This window comes from Petromyzon marinus, chromosome 36 (assembly GCF_048934315.1).
Source record: "Petromyzon marinus isolate PM22_M1 ecotype Great Lakes invasive population chromosome 36, UKy_Petmar_22M1.pri1.0, whole genome shotgun sequence".
In the NCBI taxonomy this organism is placed as follows: Eukaryota; Metazoa; Chordata; class Hyperoartia; order Petromyzontiformes; family Petromyzontidae; genus Petromyzon; species Petromyzon marinus.
The window spans coordinates 10,890,357-10,915,976 of record NC_133702.1 but is presented as its reverse complement, the minus strand read 5'-3'; the positions used below and the strand labels follow the sequence as shown (position 1 = coordinate 10,915,976).

At 48.5% G+C, this 25,620-nt stretch overlaps 1 protein-coding gene across 4 annotated transcripts; it reads right to left on the bottom strand.

The window, feature by feature from the left end:
- Window positions 1-25,376, bottom strand: CFAP100 (cilia and flagella associated protein 100). 4 transcript variants are annotated; one of them, XM_032966412.2, is made up of 14 exons: window positions 25,243-25,376; window positions 20,689-20,792; window positions 15,010-15,229; window positions 13,178-13,245; window positions 12,711-12,874; window positions 11,990-12,070; window positions 11,165-11,337; window positions 9,963-10,033; window positions 8,424-8,575; window positions 5,651-5,786; window positions 4,865-5,067; window positions 4,002-4,095; window positions 1,627-1,772; window positions 1-114 (listed from the first exon to the last, which is right to left on the bottom strand). In XM_032966412.2, the coding sequence occupies exons 1-13, from the start codon at window positions 25,307-25,309 to the stop codon at window positions 1,659-1,661; spliced, it is 1,647 nt and encodes a 548-aa protein (XP_032822303.1). In that variant the 5' UTR covers window positions 25,310-25,376; the 3' UTR covers window positions 1-114; window positions 1,627-1,658. The 4 variants fall into 4 exon arrangements, with proteins under 4 accessions (XP_032822303.1, XP_032822304.1, XP_075928235.1 ...); XM_032966413.2 differs by having other exon boundaries at window positions 1-1,772; window positions 4,865-5,164; XM_076072120.1 differs by having other exon boundaries at window positions 1-1,772.
- Between the last annotated feature and the right edge of the window lie 244 nt (window positions 25,377-25,620).

Here is a 25,620-nt window from a genome sequence, read left to right as displayed (position 1 = left end):
TGGTGTCGATAGAGAGGCATTTTTTTATTCTTTTTTAATTATATGGCACGCAGGCAGCTTTGCATGAGTAAGCAAGCGCGTGTGAGTTGATGGACACACACAGCAGCAGCAGCCCTGTAGAAACGGGGAGGGGGGGCGAGGATGGAGGACCGCACAGTCAACGTTAAACAAACTTTTAACAAATGTTAAAACGCTGAACGGACAGAGCAACAACATTTTTGCTTGTGTCGATCCGTGAATTCTACTCGGGTTGTATGGTGCAATCATCTCTAATTATATCGTGAATGCTTCTGTCGTTTGGAAGGGCGATGTACCAGCAGAGGGCAAGCTATTTCAAACACGGCAGCCCTTTGATGCGTTTTTTCGGGTTGTATCTTTACGTCCTATGTTTCGGACCACATGCTGAGACCTTCAGAAAATGAATTGAGGGCTATGTATGCAGTCGCTTGCCCTCTGCTGTTGGATCTGCATTGATTTAAAAGTTCCTGGCACGTGCAACGAAACGTCGGACATCATGCCCAACAACAAGCAGTCCAACGCGATAGCTTGACAGCACAACCGCGTAAAACTATGCAGCGGTATTCCGGCACACACCTATGGGTGAGTTGTATACTTATGCACGGCGGTGAAGCAGATGCACACAGGCACATTTTAAATGGTTATGGGCGTTCTCAGAATCAGTGAACTCTGAAAAAAACCCGCCACTCCTGTTAAATATTGTACGAACATATTTTGACTTAACGATGAGAATCTTTTTTTTTATCTCTGCAAGGAATCAAACGCAACAAAGTGTTTGAATTCACAAGTACTTCAGGCAGAGTTACACAACTCATCTTAACTCCCATATTGATATACGTTCATGCAAATTATAAGCCCCAGACAAGTCATAAACATCCATAATATAAGTTTTTGGGTTAGATCGTGTAAATATATAAATGTGTCGTTAAAACCCGCCACCACCCAACACGGCCAACTAGTAAAGGTTGTCACGTAAACAGAACGTGGCCAATTCGTCACTAGTACAGCACACCGGTGTGTTGGAGAGCCAAGCCACAACATTACAGTAATTACTGGCGACGTAATTACTGGCGAAACGTCGTACTCAGTTTGTTCTGTTTGCGTGACAGCCCTTACTAGTTGGCTGTGTCGGGTGGTGGCGGGTTTTAACGACACATTTATATATTTACACGATCTAACCCAAAAAACCTCTATTATGGATGATATTGGTCGCGAAAGCCTACGTGTTAAACTAAGTCATAAACTCGTATAAGTGGAGTCCATGTATATAGAGAATAACTTCTGAATGAGAACACACTAGGTCGCATTGGGACACTTCAATACAAAGGTATGGAATGATGATGACGATATTAATTCAGGAGGGCGGCCCGATGCTTCACCAGGGGGAGGGTGTCAGCCCTTTACAACTCCCCACCCCCCCCCCCCACTATGGGGCTGATGACACACAGCCAACCACATGCGGCACAGAGGCGGCGCTGTGTAGGGCCGTCGCACGGCTACACCGGGCTAGAAGATTCATCTTCATCACCAGTCACGGTCAATCCGATGCTGGATGAAGGCCTCCTTCAAACCTCTCGCGATCGCGCGACGTGAGAGTCCGCCCGGCACCTGCACGCGAGCTGACGTGTCGTCGTGAATCTTCAGCTGAAGAAATAGCGGGCCTCCTCCTGCTCCCTCTCGCTGCTCTCCTGACCGCGCTCCTTATGGGTGCGGCGCGCGGGAGGCTCCGAGCGGAACACCAGCCGGCGCCCCGTCTGCGAACGCCAACGCACGCGGGGTCGCCGATCGCCGGCGTTCCCGCGATATCGTTTTGACGTGACAGATAACGCGCGCTATCGAGTTTCACGTTGCGATGGTCACCGCGATACCCTGCTTCCCGCAGCTTTGTAATTGTATAGCACAATGTTATCGTCTGCTTTTTTTTTGTCCTGTGATGGAATTTGAATAGAAATAAAAAGTGATTAAAAGTAATTTGACCTCAGCTCACTCACCATAACCGTGTCGCAAGTCTTCTAATCATTGTAATCTTGAAATCGATATCATGCTTATAACGTGCACGTGCTGTCAGAACGCGATAATGTCACAACATCGCCATCCCATCAATTACTCGTTTAAGAAAACAAAAAAGGAGTTTAAAAGTGTAATGCAATAACTATAATATTAGAACTTTAATACTGTGAACTTTAATCATCGCTGATTCCTAAATATTTCATCAGGAAATGAAAAATGAATGGACAACGATATGACGATATTCTGAACTGTGCGTGTGCATGATGGCAATGGGTTCAGGAATTAAATGCCAATGTTAAGGTCTACGAACCATGAGATGGCTTCAGCAGAGAGAGTTTGTGTAGCTTTGCTATTCCACCTCCTCCGTGGAAGGAGCGCAGACTAACAGTAGTTTACTTTATGTTCCACACTTTGGGTTGCATGGCCACGATAGCATGACTGTGGCTTGCCTTTAAATTTCCATCTATGAAGGAGCTGTGTGCGTCGGCCTGGTGGTGATGTTCTGATGCGGTTGATGGTTACACCACCGGTGTCTATCAAGGAGGAGGAATGTCAAAGCCAGGAGAGGTGCTTTGTTTGGTTCCCGAATGAGGTGTTTATTCTGGACGTCCGCTTTGCACCACTCTGTTCGCAAGGGTTTTTCCGGATTTGGGGCGAGATTTTAGGATGGTGAAAGCGCGATCTCAGACGGGGGATCGGGACTTGAGTCAGCAGCGAGGAACATTGTGGAGGTCTCGGTTGATGGGTAGGTGGTTAAATTTTGATTTAAAGCTTTCGTGACTGCAGTAATTCATATTCTTAGTTTTTTCGGTAAAGTCACGTTGAAGAGAAACAACAAAATATATATAAAACAACAAAAAATTCTCACGACGTTTCGACCATAACTCAAACGGTCATCACACCTGATGATTCTCACGAAACGTCGTGAGAATTTTTTGTTGTTTTATATATTTTGTTATTTTGTTGTTTCTCTTCAACGTGACTTTACCGAAAAAACTAAGAATAGGGTAGGTGGTTGTCAAATAATTACGACGATACGTAGCAAAGTGGACAATGTGTTATTGTCGTTCTTATATCGTACGATGCATTATCGTACTGCCATACATTGGCAGCCACAGTAGTTACCGGAACAACTTGTGTACATATTCTTAGTGACTTTACCGAAAAAACTAAGAATATGAATTACTGCAGTCACGAAAGCTTTAAATCAAAACTTGTGTACATATATAGCATAGGCAGCGCTACAATGATGCAACGGGGTTAGGGATGGGGAGATGGAGGCTGGGAGGTGATATTTCAGATGTTTAACATTTTTGTTCTATTAAACAAGTTTTATCACCAACGTGCTGCAGGCGTCCGGTGACCAAGAATCCATTTCTCTCGTAAAGGAGTGTCACCGTTTGTGTGCACGTGTGTGTTCAAGCGGGGTGTATGTACGCGTGGTATGATACTGTAGTTTGTGAGCGTGTGTATGTAGTAGTTCAGTGTGTGCGGCAGTGTGTGTGCGGCGTGAGTGCGATTTGTATGTGATGTGTATGCGGTGAGTGTGGTGTGTGTGCGGTGAGTGTGATGTGTGTGCGGTGAGTGTGGTGTGTGTGCGGTGAGTGTGGTGTGAGTGTGATGAGTGTGATATGTCTGCGTGGTATCTGGTGTGAGTGCGGTGTGAGTCTGGTGAGTGCAATGTGTGTGCGTTGTGAGTACGGTGTGTGCAGTATGAGTGCGGCATGTGTGTGGTGTGTATGCGGTGTGAGTCTGGTCAGTGTGATGTGTGGTGTGAGTGCGATGTGTGTGCATTGTGAGTGCGGTGTGAGTACGGCATGCGTGTGGTGTGTATGCGGTGTGAGTCTGGTGAGTGTGATGTATCTGTGTAGTGTGAGTGCGATATGTGTGCGTTGTGAGTGCGGTGTGAGTACGGCATGCGTGTGGTGTGTACGCGGTGAGTGTGGTGTGTGTCTTCGGTGTAAGCACGGTACCCGATGTGTGATCTCAGCCTGCGCTCGCTCCAGCGCCCGGCGCAGTCGCTCCTCCTGGTGCTGCTTCTGCTGCCGGGCCTTCTCCTCCCGCATACTGCAACCACATACCACCACCAACAACAACAGCCACCATTCACCACTAAGTAGCGATGACGTCACCACGGCACTTGAGCCAGGCCAGGTGAACTTTGAGGCTACGTTAAGTATTGAAAGCTCACTGAAAGGAGGTCACGGGACAGACACAGGTGCTATGGGTTGACTGACTGAGATGACTAGTAGATGCACCACCAACTCCACATCACCAGATACAACCACATAACATTACAATCACATAACACCATGTACAGCCACACACCACTCCATATGATCACACACCACCAGGTGTGATCATACACACTGTCGTACACGATCACAACGTAATTGAACCGATTATTGAGAGCGTGAGCGATTACATAAATAATCAGATGGCCTGGTGCTACGTACGTAGCATGCATCGGCAGCCGGAGTAATGGCTGGAAGGGAAAGGAGAAGAGAAGGAAGAGAGGAGGGGCACCGCGGTGGGGGATGTTAACTACCTCGCCTGGTATGCAGGAGGTCGTGGGTTCGATCTCGACCCTGACGCCTGCTCTATATTTGGAGTTTGCACGTTCTCCCTGTGATCGTCTGGATTTTTCTCCGTCTCTCTGGTTTTTCCTTCCATACTTAGAAACGTGCGCTTAGAGTATTTGTCCGCGGTAAATTTCTACATGACGAGCCATTTCGTTAAGCTATCATTTGTGGCCAGGTCGCTTCTGAAAAAGAGGTGCACATAGCTCAGTGGGGCCTTACCTGGTAAAATAGTAACAGTAGGGGTAGAGTCTCACCGCAAGCGTCGCTCCTTGTGCTTGGCACGCTCGGCACTGTGCACCCGCTCCGGTGGCATCCCCTCCAGCTCCACCAGCAGCTCCTCGAGGCGGTTCTCCACGCTCGTGAGCATCTGCAGTGTTCCCAGATTCCCCTCGCTGGTGCCCACACATGCCCGGTACACGGCGCACACCTTGGCGCTGAGTGCCTCCAGCACTTGTTCCTGCGGCGGTCGAAGCGGAGGGCGCGAGCGGAGATGAGGACAATGCGTGGCTAGCGGGGCGCGCGGACGGAGGGCAGCACGTACGGATACGAGGACCCTGTAAAGACAAGGAACCAAGGAGACCAGGGAACACAGAGACCTGGGAACCTAGACACCATGACACACGGAGACCAGGGCACTTAAACACTGGGATGCATGGAGACCAGGACGCTTAGACACCAAAGAGGCAGAGCGGTCAGGAAACAAATAGGTAGGGACACTTAGACACAAGAACATACAGAGACCAGGTCACTTAGACACACAAACATATAAAGACCAAGACACTTTGACACCAGGACACAAGGAGACCAGGACACACAGACGCCAGGAAACTTCGACACAAGAACATACAGAGACCAAAACACTTAGAAAAACAGAACATGTACACGGAGACAGGGACACAGATACCAGGAGACATGGCGACCAAAACACAGGGCCACGGGAGTAGTTGGCGATGGTGGAGGTGCGAGGAGAGTGAGTTGGGTGGGGTAGGAGGCGTGGTGATGGTGAGCGAGGGCTTGGGCCAGCGGTCGGGGCTGCTCACCTGCTCTTCCTGGCGGAGCTCGCCGAGGGAGAACACGTTGGCCCGGAGCTCCAGGTCGGACGCCCTCTCCTCCTCGCGAGCGATGGCGGCACGCAGCTCCTGCACTTGGATATTGAGGGTCTCTGTCTCTTTGTTCCTGGAACGTCGAGCATGACCACACATCCCCTCTATAGCCTTAGCAGACTGTTGGGGCAAGCACTGTTAGCGAGCACCTATGAAGGCCGCACCTCCGATTAGCATGGTTGGCTACGTACAGTGCAAAATAAGTTCTACATACATAAAAGGCTGATACGGCACACCAGGGGGTGGGTCGCCAGCACCATGCCTGGCCGCATTTGTCTTCCAAGTGGTGATGATTTCCACATAGCATCAGGTACTAATTTGAGGCTGAGTCAGCCTAAGAGAGACCCAGGACTGGTTCACAATAGTGTGATCATACGCAGTAGTGTGTGGTTGTACGTGGTGTTGGATGATTGTAGTATTGTGTGGTTGTATGTAGTGGTGTGGGATTGTACTTTGTGGTGTGGGATTATATTTTGTGGTGTGGGATTGTATTTTGTGGTGTGTGGTTCTATGGTGGTGTGTGGTTCTATGGTGGTGTGTGGTTGCACTTGTCTTGGTCGTGAGCGGGAATCGAACTTGGGTTGCCAGGTTCGTAGCACAGCGCGCTAACCACTACCACCACACACACACACACACGTGTGTGTGTGTGTGGTGGTGGGGAGCGCACCTGTGATCCAGCGCTTTGGAGACAATAACTCGACACATAAAAAATATAGAATAGGTTATATTTCAGGCAATGGCCCGTCTTCATAGCAGAGAGCAATGCTATCAAACTTTGACTTAAATCTTTCGTGACTGCAGGAATTCATATGCTTTGGGTCTTTCGGTAAAGTCACATAAATAGGTTAAAAGAAAATAACAAAAAACTACGACGTTTCGATCGCAACACAAGCGGTCGTCATCAGGAAAAGGGGGTTAGCTTCTAAAGGCTAACTGTTGATAAAGGTGTAGTTGGTCCAATCACGGTGCACACTAAGGCTTGGAGGAAACACAGTTTATTAACCAACATAACCCTTAACGGAACAACAACATAAGTTGGTAACCCACCATTCCTACACTTAGCTATGTAGACTTGGAGTAGATGGCTATGTACATTCTGGATGGGCAACTACAAATCGGACCAGGTTAGCCAACACGCTGCCTGGTCCAAGTGCGCGACGCCCGGAGACCTCAAGACCCGCCGACCCACGATGGTTTCTTCTTCCCAGGACCAACCCCGGCCCCCCCATGGGGCTCGGCTTTTATCCTTACGGCGTGGCCAGGTCCCACCCTTGGCCACGCCTCTTTTCCCGATCCTTCGTGAGGGTTCAGGACCCACCTCACATGTTCCTCAACCCTGGTCCCCCGCCGTCCGCACCACATCCGGTCACGTGCCCCTTCCTGTTTACCCAGCCTCCCCTGGTATGCCCATGCGGTGTCTGGGAAGAGGCTCCGCCCCTACAGTAGCACCCACACGGTACTGTCTCTACACAACGGTACTCATACCAACGACACTACAAAGGTTTGAAATGAGTGTAGCCCAAATGTCAGCAGCTATTGTTAATGTAGGTGGTGGGCAGCAACCACGATGGTGGTTGGTTTTCTACCAATCAAAGGGCTGCCAGGTGAAAATTAGCATGTTAATGTAAGATCGGTGAGCAGCCTCCATGGCACGCGTGCTGAGGTGGCTATGTTAATGTGAGAGATTAACATGTTAATGTCAGATCGCAGAGCAACAACCTCTAAGGTGGCGCGCGAAGTAGCTGTGTTAGTGTGAACTTGTTAATGAACAACTAACATCGGAAGGTGGTAGGATCGGAAAATCATAGCCAGTTATGACTTAAACTGGTTGATAATGTCCTTCCAATGATTGCTCAATTTGTACCCATCTTCTCGGTTGAAATTGTGTCTGTATATGTAGATGGCTTCGTGAACGAATCTTTGTTGATAGCCAGTGGGTTTGCAAAGTACCTTCATTATAGAGAAATTAATTTTGTGTGAGCCCACCGCATTAAAACAACGATCAGCCACGACCGAGGTATTGGTCCTACCGTGTTTCAGATCTGCCTTATGTTCACGAACACGGTCCGAAACATGTCGCTTAGTTTCCCCTATGTAACTACTGCCGCAGATACAGCTTAGTTTGTAGACGCAGGGGTATTGCATGACAGGGATCACATCCTTCACAGATGGGATCAGATCACGAATTTGATGTACTGTGTTAAATCGAACCTGGATCTTTTTAAACAGTTTACCTTTTCCTGATGATGACCGCTTGTGTTGCGATCGAAACGTCGTAGTTTTGTGTTATTTTCTTTGAACCTATCTACGTGACTTTACCGAAAGACCCAAAGAATATCAAACCTTGTCAATATCTGAACAGGTCTTGGGCCTTCCAAGGTCAACTCAGCCTGAAACAAGTACCTGGTGCGGTCTAAACAATGGCCACACCACTTACTTGTGCATCGTTCCAGCCTCAATAGGTGCAAACTAATTTCACTTGTCCCAGCAGTATATGTAAGCTATATGGGGGATATTTGTCTGTGCTTTGTGCAGAAGTTTGCATATTTTCTTGCGTGAATTCAGCTCCTATCCGAGTGGCCACGTTCTCATGCTTGACCATGATGCAGAACATGAGTGGCATGTGTTATGCGATCCTGTCCTGGACCTCCCCTGGGTCAACTCAGCCTTAAACGAATACTCGGTGCTGTATGCAAGCATCTGAACTCACAGCCGCTGGTTCGTGCTGGCGATGTTCTGGCGTGCCTCTTCGAGGGACTGCTCCATGTCCTGGGAGTTCTGGATCAGGGAGAGGTTCTGCTCCTCCAGCTCCGTGAACAGGTCCAGCAGCTCCTGGGGGCTGCTGAGAGGCAGCTCAAACTCCTGAGTGAACAACGGCATCCACATTTAGATATATTTTTCACCACCAGGTAAGGCCCCACTGAGCTAAGTAGTTATTTTTCATAAAGCGACCTGGCCACTAATGATAGCTCAATGAAGTGGCTTATCACTTGGAAATTTATAGCAGCCAAATGCTTTAAACACGTTTCTAAATGTGGAGGGAAAAACCGAAGGACCTGGATAAAAATCCACAAGACCACAGGGCAGAACATGCAAACTCCAAACATACAGCAGGGGGTCAGGGTCGGGATTGAACCCACAACCTCCTGTATACCAGGCAAGGGCGTTAACATCTCGCCAGGCCGCATAATGGCCCGGCCAGCAGAGGAGCAATCCAGCTCATGACGATTCTCCAAGACTGAATTGGACGATAAAAGTAAATGAGCAGCCCTGAAATTGCCTACTCATGCCACTGCTGGTGGCAGGGCCTCCACTAGAGGGAAATTTAAAGGGTATGTGGCCTACTCTTCAACCACATAATACCTGTGGTGTAGCCATTTATAATGGTGGGAGGACAGATGTGTGGGGTGTTTACAACTGCTGCACCGCAAGAAGGAACTGGTAACCTCTAGAAAAGTAAATTGCTCACCATTACACACGCCAGCATCCATGATTAGTATGGAAGTGAAACGATGGCACATTAATTCAAGGGAGGCTAAACTGGGGCATATCGAGAGATGACAGCCCTATGCACTTTTACATAGCCACACCCAATCACTATCCCCATCCATTCTAGATTTGAAGCTTTCGTGACTGCAAGGATCCATACCTACGTGACTTTACCGAATAAAAACAAAGAGTATCCCCATCCACACAATGAGGGGATTGGCTCTTTCTGATTCACTCATAGGCCCTGCCCACCCCTCTGATAGCCCCGCCCACTGCACATGTAGCCCTACTCACTCATCAGGTAGCCCTGCCCACTAGCCAGGTAGCCCCGCCTACTACTCAGGTAGCGCCGCCCACAACCTGGGTAGCCCTTCCCACTAACACAAGTAGCCCCACCCACTGCTCAGAGAGCCCGACCCACTTCACAGGTTTACCTGCCCACTACTCCGGTAGCCCCATTCACTGCTCAGGTAGCTCCATTCACTGCTCAGGTAGCTCCACCGTTTGTCTGTATCATGAGTCGAGCATGAGGCCAGAACATTTAGGAAAATACTTTTTAAAACCAGGACTGTTCTGGCCAAACCGGGACACTTGGTACCTTTAACCTGCAGTGAACTAGTCAGTGATCTGTTTAGTGGACTAATAAATAAACGAACCATTTACTTGTCGGATATCTATTCAGTGAACGACTGAGTGAAATTACCAGTGTAAGTGGTGAACTAACCATTGACTTAGCAAGGGATGGAGATGCCTCACTCACCCCCTCACTGTCGTCAGAGTTGTCCTGGGAGGCGTTAGAGCTGCCTCCGTCTCCTTTGCTGTTCTCTGGCTCTGCAGGAATTGCACGCACAATCACCCTCATGATGCAGTCACCAGTGATCATACACACACATCATTGTAGTGCACCCACAATGGTAAATGTTGAATTGGCCACAGCGGTGCACCATCACCACTGTGATTTAGAGCAGGTGGCCAGAAGTTGGCACGACAGAAGTTGGGGTTTGTGAACCCGTCTGGTGGTGGCGGCAAGGTTGACCGCCTTAGAGCTGTGCCTCTCTCTTGACCTCCACTTGGGTGGACGTGGCTGTATATTGGTGGTGATGTTGCTGCTGTCCAACACAAACCTTCCCCACGTATCCCCTCTGCCTCCTTGTTTTACGGGCTTTTCCCCGACCTAATTTGTCTTCATTGCTCCCCATAGCTTGACTGAACTGACACAAACTTCCTCCTGACCCTTGCCTGACCATTCCTCAGCGTTCTTGTTCCCCATGCCTCCTTTCTTGGTTTGTTGCCGGGGCTGCCCTGGAATGGAATTTGTCAGTGCGACCTTGGCTGTCCCTGAGAATGATTGGTGAATCACCCCGGACCCCAGCTCCCTGAGGATGCCTTAAGACTCGTTGGTGCTGCCCTGGCTTTCCCTGGGGATTGTTGGGTGTTGTTGATGCTGGGCCACAGTTGTTTCAGCCTTGGCTGTATGTATGTTGAACTTCTTTTACACCGTACGTATCCAATCGTGCTAATCGGAGGTACGGACTGTCCTGTGGTGTTGCTCTCTTCTTTCACAGGTTTCCCTGGCCTGACCACATCCCAATCCTTTTACCTTCATGTCATGATCACACTTGTAAACATATTGAGATGTGGTTGTATTTAGATGCTATATAAATTGAAATTAGGGCTGTTATTGTCCGTGCAAACTCTTCAGCATTATCCTCACAAACATTCTGGATTTTAATCTGGAACTCCGATTTCCTCCCACGTGAATCCCAACTCTCTTAAAAAACTAAATTGGCAAAACATTACAATGTAGCGCAACCCTCCAGCAGAACAATCTTCAGACTCCGCTGGGCTTTCCTGCAAACACGAATGTTGAAACAGTGAGAGGCACACACGTGCAGGTCACAGAACAGGGGGGCTTAGCGTGAGAGCTCAGGATGGGTGGCCGTCCTATTTGCCGTGTCTCACTGCATGGGGAGGTTCCCTCCGTTTCCACTGCTCCCTCCCCGGGTGCTGCGATCGCTCGTGCCGCCCGCTTGCGCTCACGCCGCCGCTGGTGCCACTCCGGTGGCGCCAGCCCCTCCAGGAAGCGCTTATACAATCGGTACTCCTGCAGCAGATCCTCCTGCCGTGCGATCTCACTGAACAATGCAGCACGAAGCGCGAATCAGCCACGCGCCCGCACAGGAGCATACACACCTCAGACATCGCTCTCTGCAAAGAGGCACCTGCAGTGATATAAGTGACCGAGTTCGTTCGAATTAGAAACAGTGCTGGCAATTTGCAAATATTCCCCTCCAGTACCCAATTTGTGTGGCTCTGATGCTGACAGCGATGGATAAATATAATTGCAGGCCATATCTAAGTGATAGTCTCGAAGTAATAGTCACTGGCCTAATATTCTCACCGAGTAATTTTGATGCTGCTGGTTAGTTGGAGTAGGTGGCACGTGATGAGCAGCCAGCCATGAAGAGAGGTATACTTGATGGTAGTGTGCCATGTGCGGATATTATTTTCCGATTTCACTGACGTGGAGACACCCGGCTGAAATTAAGCTCTTGGTAAGACTCAAGAGACCATGGGCCACAAAACAAAAACGAAGTTGTGGGCTGTGTGAAATGAAGCCACAGGCCATATGAAATGATCGTGCGGGCTGTGTTAATTGAAGCCACGGGCTGTGTGAAATGAAGCCGTGGGCCATGGGAAACGAGGCCACAGAGCCATACGTTGCCCACCCCTGGCCGAATACAATGTCGCTGACAAGCGCACTGCAGAGCGGAACACAGGCCTCACCTCTTGGCGGACACGATCTGGGCCGTCAGCTTCTTAATCTCAGCCACCTGCTCCATCCGCGCCTTCATCTCCATCTCCGCTCTGGAGCACGGCGCGCCAATGAACACGCACACAAACCACGCGGCACATCAGCCACCCCGACTTGGGACTTGTTGAGTCACGCTGGGCAATGCTGCAGGTGAGTCTAGCAGGTAACGTGGTGGTAACGTGGTATTGGTAAGGCACCGGTGTGGAGATTGTGCAATGATGGTTCTTGCACGTGTGGTGCCGGTGAGATAATGGTGCAGTGCTGGTGTGGTAATTGTGTGGTGATGGTGTGGTGCCGGTGCAGCGTTGGTGTGATAATGGTGTGATACTACTGTGGCAATGGCGTGATGATGTCGTAGTAATCGTGTGGTGATTGTGTCTTGCTGGTGTCATGATTTGCATTGCTATGCTGCTGTAATATTACCATGGGAATGGTGTGGTGCCGGTGCGTTGTCGGGCCTGCGCCGGTCCTGCGCCAATGCTGCGCCGGTACGGTACCAGTATGGTGCCGGTCAGTGCCGGTGTGGTATCAGCACGGTGCCGGTGCTGCGTCAGTATGGTGGCGGTGCTGCGCCAGTGCGGTGCCGGTGCAGTGCCAGTGCGGTGCCAGTACGGTACTGGTGCGGTGCCGATGCGGTACCGGTGCGGTACCGGTGCTGCGCAAGTGCAGTGCCGATGCGGTGCGAACGCTAACACCCTGATGGCCTCCACGGCGCTGCGATCGTTCTGCTTGAGGAACTCATCGAACATGGCCGCGTCGTCCTCCAGAAAGCGCTCCGCTTGCTCAAGCGCTCGCTCCTCGCGCGCTCCCTGCTGCTCCAGGGCGCGCATCTCCTCGCGCTTCACGCTCAGGCCGTACTGTGCACGGCACGCACAGCATGCGCACGACGATTCAGCGGGATTTATCAATTAAAAGCGATTTTCGCATTCAGGGTACAGACATTGAATCGTGTATTTTCAGAATCTCTATATTTAGTGGAGGAATCCGATGAGCTATAAAGCTCTTTTGCATACGATTTCAATGCATGTGTGCACACGCGTACATTTTGTTGGGTTCAGGAATAGTCGGAATAGTACCAGATAACGGGCCGGAGCGAGACAGTCTCGTTTGTGTGTGTGAGCGAGAAGTCCAGCACCGGCATGTTGGCCATTGAACTTTACCTGCACAAGGAACATCTCTCGCTTGCGGGAGACAAATTCAGAGAGCCCCTCTTTCTCCACCTGGCGATCTGTACGAACACACACGATTACACCAGTCACAACACAATCCCAACTAGATTTGAAGTTTCCGTGGCCGCAGGGATCCACACTCTTTGGTTCTTTCGGTAAAGTCACGTGGGTATAAATAAAATAAATTAAATCACGACGTTTCGATGATGATTGCTTTTGTTGCAATCAAAACGTCGTGATGTAATTTATTTTATTTTATACCTACGTGACTTTACCGAAAGAACCAAAGGGTACAATCCCAACTCGCAGAGTTAACGTACAACACAAAGATTCCCAAATAGCCTTTCATAGACTGATGGGGCAAGTTCCGTGAGTACTAACCAGCATCACGCCTGGCTGCCTTTGTCTCCTCAATGCTGACGTTCACTCACTGCACCATGTACTCATTTAAGGCTGGGTCGACCTAGAGGAGACCCAGGACTGGTTCGGATATCGCTCGCCAACTGACAGCCATGGCTGGGATGTGAACTCAGTTTGCTGGGTTCCGTAGTGTAGTGCGCTAACTCCTTCGCCACCTCGACCCACATACACACACGCTGCCAGCGAAAACATGGGAGGTTACTGCGACACACACGGTGTGACCTTGCTGTCCCCAGGCCACACTGCGTGTTGTCAAAACACACGAGGCGTGACTTGAAAAAAAGAAAGGGGGCTCAACATGACAAGGGTGAGGTAAGAATGACCTTACATTGACACGCACGTGAAACAGGCAGCCGACATTTTTTTTACAAAAAGAATTATATTCAATAACGAGTTATGCCTAAAGAATGAGGGAGATATGAGAAAGTGGTCAGGCATTCAAAACTATCTACAGAGGAGGGAATTTCCTTGACAGGGTGACCAAGGGAGGATGAGAGAGAGCAAGTTAGAATTAGTTTATTATACTTGTTTACCAGGTAAGACCCACTGGGCTATATAGCTCTTTTTCAGAAGCGACCTGGCCACAAAATGATAGCTCAATGAAGTGGCTTGTCACATGGAAATGTATAGCAGCCAAATACTAGCGCATGTTTCTAAATGTGGAGGGAAAAAACGGAGGACGCGGAGAAAAATCCACGCGACCACGGAGAGAACATACAAACTCCAAATATGCAGGTGTCAGGGTCGGGATCGAACCCACGACCACCTATATACCAGGCGAGGTAGTTAACATCTCGCCACCACGGCGCCCTGCCAACACTGCTGAGATCCTGGATTCAAAGCCGGGTTCCAATCTTCCCTGACTGAACTGGGTTGTAAAGTGTAGCGAGTTCACAATCTCAACTGGGACAACAATGACAGCACACACACAACAACCCCATCATGTCAAAGTTGAAATCTCACTTAATTTGGCATAATTCCAGCTCTGAGATGAAAAATTCGAGAACAAGCCCAGGCACATAACTTTTCTATCATCCAAAGTTATGCAATAATTTCCCAGCTATGGCTATCATAAGTGGAAAGCAATATTTTGTTTATCTCGATTAAAAACTCATTTCTTTAGAAATGCTTTTTGTGTTTACTTTGTTGTCCTTCCCCGGCACTTCCAATAAGCACGGTTGGTTACATGCGGTGCGAAACAAGTTCAACATTCATACATCCAGAGGTGGAGTACAGAGTGAGTTCACATCACCACTACTACCACTATAGGCGCTACCATTCGCCAAAACGTTTATACTGTCTAAAAACCAGTGGCGATCCATCAATTGTGACGATTCATACAATTCGAGAAAGGTGGAATGAATCATTTCACGGGCAGAAAACATTCACGGATCGTCACGCACCCCTCGTGAGCGCCAGGGTCCACGCGGGGTCCTTGCCGAGGCTGGAAGCTCCGGACCCCTTTTGCAGCTTGGACCCCTGCTCAGCATCGTCCCCCTCCTCCTCCTCCTCCCCCGCGTCGTGAAGGGGGCCCCCGTGCCGGCTCCGGGCTTGGTTTGCGCGCACGCGGCTCGCGAATGTGCTCTTGTCCTGCACGCGAAGCCCGCGGGCGTTCTCGCGTTCCTGCACGCCATGAGTTCACGCAGCCGGGATTGGAGCAGGGTTATGTTTAGAGACGGGAGTTAAGGGGCAGGGTTAGATTTATGGAGAGGCTTATGGGCAGGTTGAGGTTTTTAGAGATAGGGTTAGGGGCAGGGTTAGGTTTAGAGATAGAATTTGGGACACGGTTTAGGGCTAGAGACCCGGGTTTGGGGCAGAGTTCGGGTGAGAGATTGGGTTAGGAGCGGAGTTCGGTTTAGAGATAGAGTTAGGGACAGAAACAAAGTTAGGGTTAGAGACAGGGTTCGAATTACGGAGAGGGTCCGGGTTAAAAACAAGGTAAGAGACAGGGTTAGAGACAGGTTAGATTTACCAAACACCCCACCATCTCCAGCTCCACAAATCCATGCTGATCAGCATGGTAAGGTATAGTCAAACAACCCCTTTGACCAAAACGCCACCAAGAGTCTATCATGCAGCAATACATGATTATGGTTAATCACAGTTATGGTTAGGCAGGGGTCGGGAACCTTTTTGACTAAGAGAGCCATGAAAGCAAAAAATTTGGAAATTCATTTCAGTGAGAGCCATATAATATATTTTAAAAGTGAATTCAACTAAATGTCAGTATAATAAGCCTCTGAATTTATTCTTTTAAATAATGTTGTTATAACACTCACCATTAATGCGACTTCTGGTGCTGCATGGATTTGCTGATGTCTTTGTAGTCGGGTTGGTACTTGGTGAGGTTAAGCTTCATGCAAGCGTTGAGGCTTTCATCCGTTAAACGTGATCGTAGGTTGGACTTGATGTTTTTAAGATGTGAGAATGACTGCTCACATGCATACGTAGATCCAAACATGGTCAATACAGCAATACTCACACGCTGCAGTGTGTGGTATGTGACAGGAAGCGCGTTCCAAGTTTTGAGAATCAGCTGGTCTTCGGGTTGGAGTTTTTTCATTTCTGTCCACATGTGCTTGCTCGCCAACTCCGCTTTCTGTCGTGTGATTCTTTCCAAATCTTCATTCAGTGACTTGAACTTATTCACCCACATGTCTGAGGCCTTCAGGTCAGCCACTTCTGCTTCAAAATCTCTGACGGAGACACCAGGGATGTAATTCAGGTCGGCTGTGTTCAGTGAACACTCGTTTGGATGGGTGATGAACTTAAAAAGACGAGTGTGCTCACGAAATTCTCCAAAGCGTGCTTTGAAGGACTGTAGGAGACTGGATGTGCAGCCAGCTAGCTGGTGGAGATCAAGGTTTTGAATGGGCTCACTTGCTGTGCATGCATCTTTAAATTGGCTCAGTTTTTCAAAATGTAGTAAACGACCTGTTTCAAGATCCGTGATGAAAAGCTCCAGCTTGTTTTCAAAAGCAAATACAGCTTGTTGAAGGGATAACACTGTATTTCCAATGCCTTGCATTTTCACGTTGAGCTGGTTCAGATGTTCAGTCAGATCTACGAGATAGTAAAACTTGAGGAGCCACTCGGTGTCGGCTAGCTCAGGATGCCCGATGCCTTTCATTTCAAGGAAAGTCCGGATTTCGTTCAGGCAAGCCGCAAAACGGCTAAGCACCTTCCCTCTTGACAACCAACGCACATTGCTGTGCAAAAGCAGACCAGGATAGTTATTTACAACTTCATCCAGCAGTGTTTTAAACTGGCGATCATTTAAGGCTCGGGCAACAATAAAGTTGATCACACGAATGACCAGCGACATCACTTCGCCAAACTGCCTGTCACACATCTGAGCACAAAGTGCCTCCTGGTGTATAATGCAATGGAAACTTAGGATGGGTCTATTTTCATGTTCACGGAGAAGCGCCACAAATGCTTTGTTTTTCCCCACCATACACGGAGCACCATCAGTACACACTGAGAGAAGTTTATCCATAGGTAGACTTTTTTCTTGAGCAAACTCCATGAAAGACTTGAATAAATCCTCACCTCTTGTGGACCCTTTTAATGGCAGAACAGCAAGACTTTCTTCGCGCAGTGTGTCACCAACAGCATATCTTGCAATCACGCTGAACTGCGACAAATGGCTCACGTCTGTTGACTCATCCAAAGCCAGAGAAAAGAACGGCGCTACATTTATGTCCTTCACTTGCGTTTCCTCCACTTTGTTTGCCATCACGATGGTACGATCATGAACAGTTCTTGCCGACAGAGGCATGTCTTGTATCCGTTTGATTATCTTGTCTTTGTTCGCAAGATCATCAAAAAGTTCATTGGCTACATCCAGCATGAACGTTTTAGCATACTCGCCATCTGTGAATGGTTTTCCGTTCCTCACTATTGCTAAAGAACCAGCAAAGCTAGCCGAATTATAGTCACCTTGCCGGGTCCATACGCGGAGTTGCTGCTGGCTAGCTTGCACCCTGCTCAGAAGCTCTTGGCACGCTTTCTTTCTGCTGTCTCCCGCAGGGTATTTTGATGCAAAGGTAGCGTGGCGCGTGTCGAAGTGCCGCTTTACATTCGACCGTTTCAACGATGTAATTTTGTCATTGCAAATTAGACACACCGCAGAACCCGCTCTCTCCACAAAGGCGAATTCTTCGGTCCATTCGTCCTGAAATGTACGATACTCGTCGTCTTTTTTTCTTTTCGCCATCTTCTTCGTCGAAGGGTTAGCTTTGAGCTAATGACCGAGCAGACGCAGTCTCAGACTGATTCAAAAGGGGGCGTTTACCTGTTTTACCCAGCAACGGCAAACGTAGGCCAGTATCATCCAATTAAAATAATGGACAATTGCTCCTGCAGCCCTGAACAGGACATGCGCAGTGAAAAATCGATGGATGGATTAAAACAAGTGAGAATATTTTGTTTTATCTGCGAGCCATATGCAATCATCAAAAGAGCCACATCTGGCTCGCGAGCCATAGGTTCCCGACCCCTGGGTTAGAGGAAGGGTTAGCTTTAGACCAAGGCTGTAATTATAATATATATTGGGTGGGACACATCCCACCCAATATATTGCTATTAAAAAATATTTAAAAATAATCATTGCGATGCTATGTAAATAAAAACAACAATTTGCTAAACCTTGGCCACAATATCTGGATTTGTCTTCATATAACAATGCATAGATTTCTGTTTATATGATTGTGGCTATGGTTGTACTTTATGAATCCCTAATCTCTGCCATCACATACAATGAAACAAGAAAAGGTAAGAAAGTAAAAACAGAGCAATGTAATACAATACACTCTTAGACATTATTGTAAAAAAAAAAATCTATGAAAAGTCAATCCCATGTGTTAGTCAATTTTTAAATATTTTAGGCAGGAAATGGCAGGAAATGAGTTTCCAAATTTAGATTTTTTTCTTGGGGTGGACCCCCAGGCCCCCTGGAAGATTTGGTCCCCCCCAATGTTGACTTCATGGCTACAGCCTTGCTTTAGACACGCGGTTAAGGTTATGGACAAGTTTAAATTTGGAAACAAAACGAAACAGGTTTAGAGTTAGGGGGAGATTTAAGGATAGGTCTAAGAATAGAGACGTGCACAGGGTGAAAAACACGGGGTAGAATGTATCGCGAGGCAAGATGTCAGGTGGCGATAGAGTCACAGGCAGATGGCGCAGGACGAAACAGGAGCAAAGATAATGCGTGAAGCATGACGAGTCATTGAACGAACCTAACTACAGCATGTGGGGGACCTTCATCTAGCAGTGGCTTGATTACATGTGACCATGATGGCCGATGAGAGTGCTGGTGGCCGTGGCGTCACGTGAGCTCTGTTTTTGATGACGGATAACAAACCCTGTACAGATGTGGGTAATCATTCGTGTGATCACGGATTGGCTTTTTTTTTACTTTGGGTGTTGGTACGTCAGCAAATTATGACTTTGATTAACGTAGAAATAAAGTGTCCACCGTTGTTGATGAGGGAGAAATGCTCGTAAAATACCGCGGTGTCAGACACACTCCAATGAACTGAATATTTCATGCATGCTGGGATGGTGGTGATGGTGCATTCAGATGTTGTGTACAACACATGTTAAAACACTGACTCGCTGTAAAAATACATTTTCTCAAACTTCAATCGCCTTCACAGTGACACCCCGCATGTATTTTCAGGGCCATTTAGAAAACATTGATTGTGCTTCCTAATTTGTGAAACTGCCCCAACAATCTATGACCATGTAAACCATGCAAAACTAAGTACACATAATGGACTGTATTTTCAACACGTAAGCAAGTTATACTCCACCTCTTGGTGGGCAATACAGTACAGTAAATTGAAAAGCTGTAGTACATACAGTACCGGTGCACTTAACTACAGTACCGGTGCACTTAACTGCAATGCCAATACCTGCCATTCATCACCACAGCGCCTGTGCCAAGCTAGGTGCACTTTGAGGCCAAGTGTAGTATCGAAGGCTTGCTAACAGAGGTCACGGGACAGACCCAGGTGGTGCCATGGGTTGACTGACTGAGATGACTGGCAGATGTACCAGCTGTACCCCCTACTTGTGTACAGCAGCCCTTTTTACATGCGCAGAAACAAAAATCACTCCCTTGGAAAAAAAGGGCTGATGTAAACCAGTTCAGTGTAACTTGTATGCACTACAGATTTTCAACACACTGTTATTACCTGCCAAGAGGTGGAGTATAACTTTCTACTTGTTGAAAAAAGACAGTCCATTATGTTCACTTAGTTTTGCATGGTTACGGCTGCTTGATTGGCACGGGTTAGGTTGGGTCAAGTCAGGTCGGGATGGGTCAGGTCAGATAACCTCACCTGTTTGGGTAATTTATAATCGCATCTGGTTGTGTAAATTACAACCTCATCTGGTCGGGCCATTTATGGTCCCATCCCCATTGTCAAATTTACAATCCCATCCAGGTGGGGTCAATTTACGATCCCCTCCAGTTGGGGTCAGGTTGGGGTCAATTTATGATCCCATCCGGTTAGGGTCAATTTACGATCCCCTCCGGTTGGGGCCAATTTACGATCCCCTCCAGTTGGGGTCAGGTTGGGGTCAATTTACGATCCCCCCCGGTTGGGGTCAATTTATGATCCCATCTGGTTGGAGTAAATTTATGATCCCCTCCGATTGGGGTCAATTTACAATCCCCTCCAGTTGGGGTCAGGTTGGGGTCAATTTACGATCCCATCTGGTTGGCGTCAATTTACGATTCCATCCGGTTGGGGTCAAGTTACGATCCAAACCGGTTGGAGTCAATTCACGATTCAATCTGGTTGGAGTCAATTTACGATACCATCCAGTTGGGTCAATTTACGATCAATCCCGGTTGGAGCCATTTTACGATCCAATCCGGTTGGAGTCAATTAATGATACCATCCGGTTGGATTAATTCATGATTACACCCGGTTGGGGTAATTTTACAATCCCATCCGGTTGGGGCTCAATTACGATCCCGTCCGGTTGTGGTCAATTTACGTATCCCAATGCGATCAGATCATTTACGATCCCATCCTGTTGGGTGAGACGCGCGGTGCCATCATCACCTGGTTCGCGCGTTCCCTCTCGCGAGCCCGCAGCTGCAGGACGTCCACGTCTGGCGGGATTCGGAACGGGTTCCCTCGGGGAGAAGGCGCTCCTGTGCCGCCCGCTGCGTAGGCAAACGCACACGGAGACAAAGATCCCCCCACACTGGATAGCTGTAACAGACTGTTCGGGCAAGTGCTGTCAGCGAGCAGCAGCTATGAAGGGGGGTATGGTACGCATGGGGATGAGTGGCCAGAACTACCTCGCCCAATCGCCTTTGTCTGTTGTCCCAGAGGCGATGATTTTGAGCCTGAGTCAACCTAGGAGACGCCCAGGACCAATTAAAATAATCGTCGCTGGTGGTAGCCGTGAGCTGGAACCGAAATCGGGTCGCCGTGTTTGTAGCTCAGCGCGGCTAACCGCTACCGCTCCCCACAATATGCACACACGCGCGGGCACACGCGTATACAAGCAGGGTTTCATTTCAGCCGGAGCTGTCCGGGGCTGACCTCCGGAAAATATTTCCACCCCTTGACTTGCAACTTAATGAATTTTTGATGAGTGGCGGATCAGAGGGGCGGGGGAGGTCCGGGGGGACCATGAAAAATCACCATCGGCCTTGGTCAGAATCAGAATATCTATTTATCCTGGAGGAGGAATCCAATGAGCTATAAAGCTCTTTTTCACAGATGTCCAGTGGTTTTACGTGTCGTATGGGGCTATTTGACCGATTAGTGTTTCCCCACGCTGGTGGGTGGGGGGGTCGGTGAAGGCGGGAATCATCGACGTGGGTTTGCATAAAAGTACGGAAAAAATGATGCATTTTACTAATTAATGATGCCCTTTAGCCAGGAAAGCGCCATTGACAATATGGCTAAATGTGGAAGGAGACTGGAGAAGCTGGATAAACCCCACCGTGCACAACGACAGTGGGACGTGGGTGACGCTCAATGCTACGTACAGATGGATTCAATAACACTATGTAACACGATTTTTGTTCCTGGGTAGTCAGTGTTATTTTCTAATTGCTTATGCCTCAAAAGTATAGAAAATTGCTATTATTCCCCACAAACTTTGCTTTTGTGACCAAGGAATGACACAAATGCACACCACGTTTTCTCATTGAAAATAGGTGAATTTCTAAATATCACTGTCCTGGTCACAAAAGCAAAGTTTGTGGGGAATAATAGCAATTTTCTATACTTTTGAGGCATAAGCAATTGGAAAATAACACTTACTACCCAAGAACAAAAACATGATTTAATCGTACATAGCCAATCGTAACTAATCGGAGGTGCTGGGAGAAGGACAACAAATTATGGGTCTCTGTGTGAGTCTATGGGTCTCTGTGTGAGTCTATGGGCCTCTGTGTGAGTCTATGGGTCTCTGTGTGAGTCTATGGGTCTCTGTGTGAGTCTATGGGCTTCTGTGTGAGTCTATGTGTCTCTGTGTGAGTCTATGGGCCTCTGTGTGAGTCTATGGGTCTCTGTGTGAGTCTATGGGTCTCTGTGTGAGTCTATGGGCCTCTGTGTGAGTCTATGTGTCTCTGTGTGAGTCTATGGGCCTCTGTGTGAGTCTATGGGTCTCTGTGTGAGGCTATGGGTCTCTGTGTGAGTCTATGGGTCTCTGTGTGAGTCTATGGGCCTCTGTGTGAATCTATGGGCCTCTGTGTGAGTCTATGGGTGTCTGTGTGAGTCTATGGGTCTCTGTGTGAGTCTATGGGTCTCTGTGTGAGTCTATGGGTCTCTGTGTGAGTCTATGGGTCTCTGTGTGAGTCTATTGGTCTCTGTGTGAGTCTATGGGTCTCTGTGTGAGTCTATGGGTCTCTGTGTGAGTCTATGGGTGTATGTGTGAGTCTATGGGTCTCTGTGTGAGTCTATGGGTCTCTGTGTGAGTCTATGGGTCTCTGTGTGAGTCTATGGGTGTATGTGTGAGTCTATGGGCCTCTGTGTGAGTCTATGGGTCTCTGTGTGAGTCTATGGGTCTCTGTGAGTCTATGGGCCTCTGTGTGAGCCTATGGGTCTCTGTGTGAGCCTATGGGTCTCTGGAGTCTATGGGTCTCTGTGTGAGTCTATGGGCCTTTGTGTGAGTCTATGGGCCTCTGTGTGAGTCTATGGGTCTCTGTGTGAGTCTATGAGCCTCTGTGTGAGTCTATGGGTCTCTGTGTGAGTCTATGGGTCTCTGTGTGAGTCTATGGGTCTCTGTGTGAGTCTATGGGTCTCTGTGTGAGTCTATGGGTGTATGTGTGAGTCTATGGGTCTCTGTGTGAGTCTATGGGTCTCTGTGTGAGTCTATGGGTCTCTGTGTGAGTCTATGGGTGTATGTGTGAGTCTATGGGCCTCTGTGTGAGTCTATGGGTCTCTGTGTGAGTCTATGGGTCTCTGTGAGTCTATGGGCCTCTGTGTGAGCCTATGGGTCTCTGTGTGAGCCTATGGGTCTCTGGAGTCTATGGGTCTCTGTGTGAGTCTATGGGCCTTTGTGTGAGTCTATGGGCCTCTGTGTGAGTCTATGGGTCTCTGTGTGAGTCTATGAGCCTCTGTGTGAGTCTATGGGTCTCTGTGTGAGTCTATGGGTGTCTGTGTGAATCTATGGGTCTCTGTGTGAGTCTATGGGTCTCTGTGTGAGTCTATGGGTGTATGTGTGAGTCTATGGGTCTCTGTGTGAGTCTATGGGTCTCTGTGTGAGTCTATGGGTCTCTGTGTGAGTCTATGGGTGTATGTGCGAGTCTATGCGTCTCTGTGTGAGTCTATGAGTCTCTGTGTGAGTCTATGGGTGTATGTGTGAGTCTATGGGTCTCTGTGTGAGTCTATGGGTCTCTGTGTGAGTCTATGGGTCTCTGTGTGAGTCTATGGGTGTATGTGTGAGTCTATGGGCCTCTGTGTGAGTCTATGGGCCTCTGTGTGAGTCTATGGGTCTCTGTGAGTCTATGGGCCTCTGTGTGAGTCTATGGGCCTCTGTGTGAGCCTATGGGTCTCTGGAGTCTATGGGTCTCTGTGATTCTATAGGTCTCTGTGTGAGTCTATGGGTCTCTGTGTGAGTCTATGGATCTCTGTGTGAGTCTATGGGCCTCTGTGTGAGTCTATGGGTCTCTGTGTGAGTCTATGGGTGTATGTGTGAGTCTATGGGCCTCTGTGTGAGTCTATGAGTCTCTGTGTGAGTCTATGGGCCTCTGTGTGAGTCTATGGGCCTCTGTGTGAGTCTATGGGCCTCTGTGTGAGTCTATGTGTCTCTGTGTGAGTTTATGGGCCTCTGTGTGAGTCTATGGGTCTCTGTGAGTCTATGGGCCTCTGTGTGAGTCTATGGGCCTCTGTGTGAGTATATGGGTCTCTGTGTGAGTCTATGGGTCTCTGTGTGAGTCTATGGGCCTCTGTGTGAGTCTATGGGTCTCTGTAAGTCTATGGGCCTCTGTGTGAGTCTATGTGTCTCTGTGTGAGTTTATGGGCCTCTGTGTGAGTCTATGGGTCTCTGTGAGTCTATGGGCCTCTGTGTGAGTCTATGGGCCTCTGTGTGAGTATATGGGTCTCTGTGTGAGTCTATGGGTCTCTGTGTGAGTCTATGGGCCTCTGTGTGAGTCTTTGGGTCTCTGTAAGTCTATGGGCCTCTGTGTGAGTCTATGGGCCTCTGTGTGAGTCTATGGGCCTCAGTGTGAGTCTGAGGCCTCTGTGTGAGTCTATGGGACTCTGTGTGAGTCTACAGGCCTCTGTGTGAGTCTACGGGCCTCTGTGTGAGTCTATGGGTCTCTGTGTGAGTCTATGGGTGTATGTGTGAGTCTATGGACCTCTGTGTGAGTCTATGGGCCTCTGTGTGAGTCTATGGGTCTCTGTGAGTCTATGGGCCTCTGTGTGAGTCTATGGGTCTCTGTGTGAGTCTATGGGTGTATGTGTGAGTCTATGGGCCTCTGTGTGAGTCTATGGGTCTCTGTGTGAGTCTATGGGTCTCTGTGTGAGTCTATGGATGTCTGCGTGAGTCTATGGGTCTCTGTGTGAGTCTATGGGTCTCTGTGAGTCTATGGGCTCTGTGTGATTCTATGTATGTTGAACTTCTTTCGCACCGCACGTAGCCAACCGTGCTACTCGGAGGTGCTGGGAAGGACAACAAAAATAAACACACAAAAGTAATATAAAGAAATACTTTTTTTTTAAACAGGCTTTAATGAAATGTACCGTACTAGTAATGGAAGAACTCCACGACTCCAGGAAGTGGCCCCGAAGCTTGCCACGACGTAAGGGGACCGTGGTGAATTACAGCCAACGTCAGTTGAGCGTGGACAATTAGACCCAAGCCGAAACATAACATATAAACAAGATTGCTTAAACAATTTATTTTATTTTATTTTGAATTATAGAATATAATATTGTCATCAGTATGACATCAGTATACCAAGTTTGCAGTCGATGCGCCATTAGGAAGTGGGTTAAAATTGAGTTGCAAGATTTGAGGATACGACAACAACAGAGTTAAATAAAAGCGTGTAAATGTAAATAAAAAATAAAAAGGAGTTATTTTAATAATCTTCTGCACTACCACTTGATGGCCACCGCGCGGCCGCTGATGTTCGGTATTCGTCATTTTACCTTTCACCCGCACCGCTCTCTCCTTCTCGCCCGGAGCGGAGCGACGTGAGGGGCGGCCTGAAGACATGAGGCGACGAGGTGGAGGTGCTGAGAGACGAGGTGATGAAGGTGGTGATGAGAAATAAGGTGATGGAGGTGGTGGCGAGAGACGAGGTGATAGAGGAGGTGATGATGAGATACGAGGTGATGGAGGAGGTGGTGGTGAGAGACGAGGTGATGGAGCTGGTGATGAGAGACGAGGTGATGGAGGTGGTGGTGAGAGACGAGGTGATGGAGGAGGTGATGAGAAACGAGGTGATGGAGGTGGTAAGTGAGAGACGAGGTGATGGAGGTGGTGGTGAGAGACGAGGTGATGGAGGTGGTGGTGAGAGACGAGGT